This window comes from Centroberyx affinis, unplaced genomic scaffold (assembly GCF_046629955.1).
Source record: "Centroberyx affinis isolate AG114_WGS23_722 - 3 ecotype Tasmania unplaced genomic scaffold, CSIRO-AGI_Caff_v1 ptg007847l_1, whole genome shotgun sequence".
Classification (NCBI taxonomy): Eukaryota; Metazoa; Chordata; class Actinopteri; order Beryciformes; family Berycidae; genus Centroberyx; species Centroberyx affinis.
Genome location: NW_027283936.1, coordinates 1 through 10,000, shown reverse-complemented (window position 1 = coordinate 10,000; position 10,000 = coordinate 1). Strand labels below are relative to the sequence as shown.

The 10,000-nt window shown below is 45.1% G+C and overlaps 1 protein-coding gene across 1 annotated transcript in view; it reads right to left on the bottom strand.

Moving 5' to 3' along the window:
- LOC139639843 (atrial natriuretic peptide receptor 1-like) overlaps positions 1-6,235 on the bottom strand; it is a gene marked incomplete at its 3' end in the record, with an annotated part of 28,553 nt that extends 22,318 nt beyond the window's left edge. Inside the window, exons 1-2 of the mRNA XM_071513998.1 lie at positions 6,096-6,235; positions 532-1,387 (exon numbers count right to left, since the gene is read on the bottom strand). Coding sequence (XP_071370099.1) covers positions 532-1,279 — 748 coding nt within the window. The remainder of the gene's footprint in view (positions 1-531; positions 1,388-6,095) is intronic.
- Positions 6,236-10,000: the final 3,765 nt, after the last annotated feature.

Sequence of the window (10,000 nt, the reverse complement as noted above, 5' to 3'; positions counted from 1 at the left end):
GAAAAATGCAAAACTATAATAACCTTGACACACACACACACACACACACACACACCCCAAAGTTATTATCGGTAACAAAAACTAACAAAATAATGAAAACTAGGTGTGAAAAAACATTTCCATTAACTGAAATAAAAATAATAACGAGGCTTTACAAAAAAATGATAACTGAAACTACATTGTGTGTTTACAAAACTAACTAAGATAAACTAAAATTATAGAGAAAATTTTCATCTTTATCAATTTATTTCATACATAAGCCTAGTATTTTGAATTTTTGAATCTCAAATACCCCATATTACAAAAAAGACTAAAACTAACACTGAAACTAATAAAAACTAAACTAAAACGAAGGATTTTCAAAAAATAAAAACTCAAGTAGCAAACCCGCTTTAAAAACGAATTAAAACTAAACTGACATTGAAAACAAAAAGTCAAAACGAAATAAAAATAAAAACTAATGAAAAAGGCAAAACTATAACAACCTTGACACACACACACACACACACACACACACACACACACACTGACCTCTGCCTTGCTGGCTGATGTCGTGGACCAGCTCTGCGTAGCTGAGCTTGTCGGCGGCGATGACGTGGTCGGTGATGGTGACGTTGCGGTCGCCCAGCAGCTTGTAGAGCCCCTCCACCGCGAAGTAACACGGCCGGTCGTCGTTGGTGTCTTTGTTGTCGCTGAAGATCAGCATGGCGTGCCGCCGCCAGCCGAAATGCTCGTGGAGCTTCACGCCGAACTCGCCCAGCTTCTTGTGGGTCGGGCCCGTGTTGGTGACCGCCGCGTAGCCGTCGAACCCGATGGCCCGGGCGCCGGCCGTCACCATGGGAACCTCCCAGTGGGTGGTGAAGCGGGCGACGGGCGACGAGGAGTAGTCGCACCCGGGGCCGATGAAGGCCCAGGGGTCGTGGGACAGCTTGAGGTCGACGGCCACCAGCGGCGCCATGGAGTCGGAGCAGAAGCCCTCGCGGTTCTCCGAGCTGCCGTGGACCAGGCGGAGCTTCAGGCCGGGCAGCAGCGCCGGGTCGCCGTTCACCCGCTCCACTGCCCGGTACAGCGCCGGCGCCACGCGAGGCCACGCCCACGCGTAGTCCAGGTTGGTCAGGGGCAAGATGGCCGCCAGCGTCACGTTCTGCGGCTCCTCTCTGTCGGCGCCGGCGGAGAGCGAGGAGTCGGACGGTTGGATGGGGGAGGAGGAGGAGAGGAGAACCAGGGAGAGGAAGAAGAAGAAGAGGAGCGCTGAGGGGCGGGTCCACCTGGAGAACATGGTGATGGAGGAGGAACCGGATCAGACCGGACAGGACCGGATCAGACTGGACCGGACTGGATCAGACTGGACCGGACTGGGTTGAACTGGACGACCGTCAGACTGAAGCTGCTGAGGAAACAGGAGTCAGAGTGTCAATGAAAGACTTTTTCCAAACCTGTTTTTCTCCGGTGGAGGTGTGTGTGGAGCTGCTCCTCGCTTCACATTCACACTGATCCACACGGTCACCTGTGACATCACAGTTTAGGGGGCGGGGCCAAACTCTCCTCTCTTGTTTCTGGCTATAGGGGACAGAAGCGAATGTTGGCTGTCAGTTCAAAACGCCAAAGACCAAAGAGCGAACATATTTCATATCATTTTGTGTTCAGTGGAATGTCCCTTTACCGCCTGCTGCAGCCTGTTCAGAAGGAGGCGGGGCAGCTGATTGGCAGGTGATTTACGGAGCGGCTGATTGGCTGAACCCTCGGGGACTCTGCTTGTCTCAGTTCAGTGAGCTGTGGCTCTAATGGGCTTTCTTTACCCACAGCAGCTTGAACATCCAGACTGTTTCCCGCACACACACACACACACACACACACACACACACACACACACACACACACACACACACACTAACACACACACACACACACACACACACACACACAAACACACATCCAGTCACACTGGGAGCCGACCAGTACAGCCACAGTCTGATACTGTATGGCGGGTAAAGTGACTTAAAGAGAAACTAACCCTGTAACCCCTCTCAGACCTTCATCAAAGGAATTGGCATTGAATTTGTAGAACATTATAAATATCTTGGAACTTGGAAATTTGGTGCAAATTCTGATGCGGTCTGTAAGAAGGGAAAGCAACTTTTGTATTAATGTAGATGGGAAAATGATGTCTTTGTTTTACAAGTCATTCACAGAATCTGTTCTTACTTTTTCTATGATTGCTTGGTATGGTAACCTGAACATCAGGGACAAAAACCACCTGAGCTGTATTGTGCAGGTGGCTGGTGAGGTGATCGGTGTCCCACAGACCCCCCCGACGGCCATCTTTGACCAGCAGGTTCTCCGCAAGGCCAGGTCTACATTAGACTGCATAAACCACCGCCTTCACTGTGAGTCTGAAACTCTTCCTTCAGGCTGTAGATCAGAGTTCCCCGGTTCAGATGCAATAGGAGTAAAAACTCCTTTGTTCCCTGTGCAATAACTCTGCTCAATCTACACGTGTAATTTAGCATTTTAGAGATTGTTTTGTTGTACTATTGTGTTCTGTGTATTGTATGTACAGGAAACATTTTTGTACTTTTTGTTTTTGTACTTTTTGTTTTTGTTTTTGTACTTGTGTTGTTTTTTATCTTGTGCCCCTGACTGCAAGTCAAGTTTCCCATCTGGGATAATAAAGTGACTGAACTGATCTGCGGTCAGGTGATGTCGGGTCGTTCTCCTGCTTTATGGTCAGAGAACTGGAGAATGGAACGTTTCCTCAAGTGTTTCCACACACTGCCAGGCTTCTAGGCTAATGTTAGCAATGAAGCTAGCGATAGCCGAGCTAGTGACCAATCTTCAGCTATTTCAGTGGATTCTGAATATGAACACCGCAGCTCTGTAGTTATCCACGTCTTTTAAATTTGTGGTTAATTTTCGGCTTTATTGTATGAAATTTCTTCCGCTCACATTGCGACTCTGCGGCTGTTCGGCCATGTTGGAAAGAGCGATGACATCACGACTCGACAGATTCCCGCTGCAGCTACGATCCTGATTTCTCCGACTTGATCATCGACAGAATCGGGTCTTCATGACGCACTTCCTGGTCGGAAACTCCTTCAGACCGTAAATCTGACACCACTTGAATGCTGGGTAAACCCCAAACCCAAATCTGTGTAAAGCCTGACATCTCATGCTAAAAGGCATGCTACTGAAGGTGCCATCTTCTATTGGCTGATCTTTGGTGCCTGGTGATGTCATCACCTATTGTACTCTATACTCTATCATCACTTGGCACCAAATATCAGCCAATAGCAGATGGCCATTTCAGCAGCATGTTGTTTACCTTCAGATGTCCGGCTTCACACAGGTTTGGGTTTCAGTTTCTCTTTAAAGCTACAACTTGCAGGAAGTGTATTGTTAGCCCCGCCCTCCTGTCCCGGCACCTGTCACTCATGTTGACGAGCTGTCTACCATCCAGCCTGACTGTGTTCAACTGCGAGCGACATGACCGACAGCTCATCGCCGTCAACAGCCAATCAGATTTCTGCTCTTCCTTGTTTCCCTGATGATGTCATTTAGTTTAATCAACAACCTTTCACAATGGAGGACAAGTTGATTCCAGCCGTTCAAAGCTTCCCAGATCTCTACAACTGTTATTTAAAAACAACAGAAGAAACATCTCAGAAAGTAAACTTGGACGGCTGAAGTCAAGTCAAGAGTTTTTTATTTTCAAATAATGCTAACGAATTAGCGTTCGCTAATGAATTATATTAACCTGTTAAAAACACATAACATTATAAAAGGCAACACCAGAGCATCAAAAAACACATGATCTGCCTGTTTCTGAACGTATAGCTTCACTCTTCTTTCTTTATTTCTTTTCTTCTTCTTTCCTCCATTGTTGTTGTCGTTGTGACTTCCTGCTCTGCAGCCGCTCGCCTCACCTTGACAGACACACCCGGCTCACCGCTGGCCCCGCCCACAAGACACGGAAATGGTTTCCGCCCCAAAACGTCCCAACAGCAAACTGGAGACTTAGGCCTGAACACAGAATAGATCCTGTGTATATAATGTTATTTTAAAGTGAAAAAGTTGCATATTGCAGCTTTAAAGGAAGCTGCGTGTTTGTTACTGAGGGAACGGAGAGTGTTACTCATTCACCAACCACACACACACACACACACACACACACACACACACACACACACACACACACACACACACACACACACCACCACCACGCCTGAGGCTCCTCAGACTGACCAACAGCCAAACACAAACTCCTCCACTCCGCTGGATATGAAACATATCAGTCACATTAATGTTGCAGTATGAAAAAAAAATCCATAGTGAATAGACTGAAATACAAGCAGCTTTATAATTCATTTTCATTTCAACACACACAGTCTGTCAGAGAGGCTTCTGCCCCCCAGCCCAGAAACCATGTTGAATACTACAGAATACTATAGAAATGCTAGAGAATACTTCAGAATACTGCAGAAATCCTGCAGAATACTTCAGAATACTATAGAAATCCTGCAGTATACTTCAGAAAACCCGTAGAAATGTGATCAAGATTTCAGTAGCAGGTCCAACAGCAGACACTGCCTCAGTGTGTGTGTGTGTGTGTGTGTGTGTGTGTGTGTGTGTGTGTGTGGGGGTTCAGTTTTCATCATATCGCAGCTTCACTATCTGTCCCAGCAGTCACAGTACGACGCTCTGTCAGTGTGATGCTGCTGGATGCGATAAGGCTGAATATTATTCCAGGACCCTGACCGCCTGGCTGACCGCCTGGCTGACCGCCTGGTTACACTTTCAGTACAGCTGGTTCCTTTTAGCCAGGGGACACTGGAGCTTACAGACTGTTTTAGCCAGGAGATACTGGAGCTTACAGACTGTTTTAGCCCGGGGACACTGGAACTTGCAGACTGTTTTAGCCAGGGGACACTGGAGCTTACAGACCTTTTTAGCCAGGGGACACTGGAGTTTACAGACTGTTTTAGCCAGGGGACGCTGGAGTTTACAGACTGTTTTAGCCAGGAGATACTGGAGCTTATACACTGTTTTAGACACTGGAGCTTACACACTGTTTTAGCTGGGGGACACTGGAGCTTACAGGCTGTGTTTTAGCCAGAGGAAAGACTATGTTTTAGCCAGGGAACAGATTGTGTTTTAGCCAGAGGAAAGACTATGTTTTAGCCAGGGAACAGATTGTGTTTTAGCCAGAGGCCAGAGGCCAGATTGTGTTTTAGCCAGAGGACAGATTGTGTTAGTGGTTTACCAGGTGAAACCAGCAAGAGATGAGAGCTTTGACCTGGTTTCACTGGTGTGTGTGTGTGTGTGTGTGTGTGTGTGTGTGTGTGTGTGTGTGCCTACAGATGTTTGCCATGCAGTTTGGCAGGACTGAACCATTGTTCCTGGGCCAGCAGCAGATCCTGGGCCAGCCTTACATAAGCATTGCGAAACAGCAGCAGCCTCCAGTCCAACACTCAGTAATGTACACAACCACAAAACACATTCAGACAAAACACACAAACTGCACCAAAAGATACAATCAATAACTCTATCCGAAATACACTGTGGACGCTGGAAACCCACTGAGTGTCCCGCTGATCTGAAAAATATAGTTTCCCAAAATCTGTTTCCAGTCACTGACATTTACATGCGCAAATACAATTTTAGGCCAATTTTTGTGTATTTTTAAACTCTAAACATATTGTGAAGTAAATATTTTTGCAGCCACTGTTAACTAAAGAACGAAAAATCATTCCCAACATTCCTAAAAACATTGCTATTATATTCCTATAGGGACTTATCGTATTTCTATGATCATTAGCCTAACAGTCACTTCATAGTATCTTATGGTACATTATGGTATATTTGATATCCTATAGTATCACTATAATGTTCCTGTAATATTCCTATAGGGATTTACAGTGTGTCGGTGGCTCTCAATAGTGAGTTTATCATGCTCTAATAGTGTATTGCTTCTCCTAAGGTTCTTTTATAATATTCCTATGATATTCCTATAGGGACTATATGTTATATTTGTGCAGTATCCTGCTGAAATTCCCTACAGGATCGTGAAGTTGAGTATAGGATAGAAACGCCGTTACCTCTTCTGACCGGTTTCTACTGCTTCCTCATGTTTCCACCGGAGGAAAAAATAAAGAAATAGAAGCAGCCTGTTGTTTCCACAGCGACCCGCCTGCTTTTTAACGAGGAAACTCTTCCGAAAGTGTCGGCAGGCTCCAACTCTGCAGCCATGAATCCACAGAACGGTTGAAATCAGAAGGAAAATCTCTTCACCGTTAAGACAGAAACAGAAACAGAATCTCCGGGGCCGTTAATTCTCCGCCGGCGGGTTTCTGGTGGCTGGAAAATTTAAAATCCTCCCGTTCATGTTGCAGGTTGACGGTTCGTGAAGGTTTGATCCGCGTTGAGTGAAGCGTCTACCGGCGGATCCCCGGGTTTCTGTCCGCCAGCAGAGCGTCAGCCACACACACACGCACACACGCACACACACACACACACACACACACACAAATGTACAGACGCACAGGCACACTCAAAGCGCTGCTGCTGGTCAGTGTGATGGATGAGTTGGGGGGGGGCTGCTGACTGTGTGTGTGTGTGTGTGTGTGTGTGTATTTGCGTGTGTTTGTCTGCCAAGGGAATATTCAATTACCATTATATGTAGACTCATGAAAAGAGGAGATGTGTCCCAGAGGAGAGAGTGTGTGTGTGTGTGTGTGTGTGTCTCCTGCACCCTCATCTATCTTTCTCTATTGTTACCATGTGTGTATATTTTTTGCCGATATTCAAAAAAAATCTGCGTCTCAGTAAATTGATTTGATGCACAGATTTAAACCAGGATGTTAATTAAATCAGCGCCGGGCGACTTCGCACGCTGGCGGCCCCAAGTGGCAGCAAGAGGAAACTGTTTGAATATTGAGGACTTCATTACCCAGAAGTCCTGTAAAGCTGAGGCAGGCAATCCGTCTGATCGGTGATGAAGGGAAGGCTGAAGCACGTAGGGAGAGAGGACGGACCCGCCGGTCTATGTGGGTTCATGAGATTTTTTGTGAGCGAGGAAACATCTCGGCGAGTTCCATCGTTTGGTCAAGAGCTGAAGTTGGACGGGAGGTTAGTCTTCGTGGTATTTGTCCCGCCCCTCCTCCACTGTGATTGGACGGCTGGGTAAAAAGTGACAGTGACGAGCGCAACGTTTTACCCAGAGTTGAACATTTTTCAACTCTCGGCGACCAGAAAAAAACGTCAAACGTGCTCAGCGCAGAACAGACACTCAGCGGCGCTCCCATCGCAAACAATGAAAAAAATACGCTAAAGACACGCCTCCTAAGCAAGTAAGTAAGTAAAGTTTATTTATGTAGCACCATTCACAGAGCAAAGTCACAAAGTGCTTCACAAGAGTAAAATAATTTAACAAAAGAAAACCGTAAAAAACAATAAAACATAAAGACAAAAGACATAACACAGAATTAGAGACACAGAGGCTAAACGAAGGCCAGTCTGAACAGAACAGTCAGCAGAGACTGCAGATCTTAAGTCTAATGGCAAAGCCACAATTTCAAAGACTCGACAAAGACCTAAGTGACCTGCCTGTACTGTAGGGATGGAGCAGGTCACAGGGCTCTACAGGTGAGTACAAGAACTTTAAATTGAATCCTAATCTTGATGGGAAGCCAATGTAAAGAAGCTAAGATGGTGCTGCTGGACGAGGCCGAGGGACGGGAAGAGGGAGTTACAGTAGTCCAGGCAGGATTATTTAAAAACATGAATAATCATCTCTAAATCAGGTTGTGACACATCAGACCGGAGTTTGGCAATGTTTGTTAGATGGAAAAAACATGCACTCTACGACTTAATGTGATGATCAAAGTACATCCTGATCAAAAATAATACCAAGATTTCTAAGGTTAGACCGTACAGATGAGGAAAGGGACCCAATACACCTTGGAAATGATACTGTCAGAAGCAATGATAAGGACCTCAGTCTGATCTGGATCCAGTCCTTAACGGCAATCAGACGATTGTCCAAAACAGACAGTTTGTCTTATCCGGCTTAAGATGTACAGCTGAATATCATCAGCATACCGGTGATAAGAAATACCTTTAAAAGTGCTAATAATCTGTCAGAGGGGAAGCATATAAGGCAAACAAGACGGGACCCAGAACAGAACCCTGGGGCACACCGCGGGACAGGGCAGCAGATGAAGACATGTAGGGACCGACCGACAGAAAACCACCAGTCCAGGACGCTCCCAGAGATTCCACCCACAGCCCGAGTCTTCCAATCAGAATGCAGCGATCTAAGGTATCGAAAGCTGCGCTAAGATCCAGCAGCACCAAAACATCAGCGGATATCATGATGTCACCGGAGACTCTGAGTAGAGCTGTGTCAGCAGAACCCAGAGTGGAACTTTTCAAGAATGTTGTGTGTGTTTAAAACAGCAGTGAACTGTTTGGCAACAACTTTTTCTACAATTTTAGGGATAAAAGGCAACTTGGATATAGTTATATATAGCCTATAGTTTTTGGGCAGGAATGGATCAAAGTTTGCTGAACAACTGCATATTTAAAATAAGCTGGGACACAACCAGGCTGCAGGGAGCTGTTGATAACAGAGACCAGGCACCAGGGACCAATAGGCCCAAGTGCATTTTTAAACAGAGAAGGTGGTAAAACGTCTATGGGGCTTGAAGAAGGTTTCATACTGCCCACCAGATCAATGAGGTCTTAAAGGGAGATAAGAGAGAAGCGGTCCAAGATTAACGGCCGAGTTGGGCAGACAGAAAAGGGAGTGGAAGAGGGGAAGATGTTTGCCCTAACATCTCTAATCTTCTCCACAAAGAAAGAGAGAAAGAACCTGCATCCTTAACCATGTTGTTAAAATCAGTTAAAAGTTCTTTACAGTAGAAAGTTTACAATGGAGCTCCAGAAACACAAGCTGCCTCCTGCTGCAAAACAACACGCTCCATGTAACTGAAGCTGCTCTTCTGTTTTGAAGATGCAGAGAGAAAGGCAAGCTCCGCCTCCTCCGCCTCCTCCGGCTCTGATTGGCCAGTGAACAGCTGACGGATATTTACGGTTTCTGCGGTCCGAAAAAAGTTCAAGAAGTTTAAACTACAAACTGTGAAAAAGATGGACAGTGCTCTGTTCTCTCCGTCCGCTAGATCAATCTGGTCTGATACAATATTGAGTATTGATACATTATTGATACATTATTTATGTAACTGTATTGATGTATCTATAGGTCTCTGGGTATTGATACAGTATTGATATAACTCTGGATCTATAGGTCTCTGGGTATTGATACAGTATTGATATAACTCTGGATCTATAGGTCTCTGGGTATTGATACAGTATTGATATAACTCTGGATCTATAGGTCTCTGGGTATTGATACAGTATTGATACAGTATTGATGTAACTCTGGATCTATAGGTCTCTGGGTATTGATACAGTATTGATATAACTCTGGATCTATAGGTCTCTGGGTATTGATACAGTATTGATATAACTCTGGATCTATAGGTCTCTGGGTATTGATACAGTATTGATACAGTATTGATGTAACTCTGGATCTATAGGTCTCTGGGTATTGATACAGTACTGATGTAACTCTGGATCTATAGGTCTCTGGGTATTGATACAGTATTGATACAGTATTGATGTAACTCTGGATCTATAGGACTCTGGGCAGCGCTCTCGTTCCTCTTCCTCTTCTATTGTTCTGTCATTTTTTTCTTTCTTCCTCTCAATTAGGAACCTGCTATTTTAGTCAGACCATTAGACTCTCTCTCTCTTCTCTCTCTCTCTCTCTCTCTTTCTCTTTAACACTTTTAACTCTTAATTTTTAACCTTTAGAAACCCTTGACCTTTGACCCTGGTGGTTTGTATAAACAGATAAACAGTTGTGATGATAAAGTTGTTGAATTGAAATGAAAGATTCTAGAATACATACAATCCAAATACAAACCACTTTCTCCACCACACA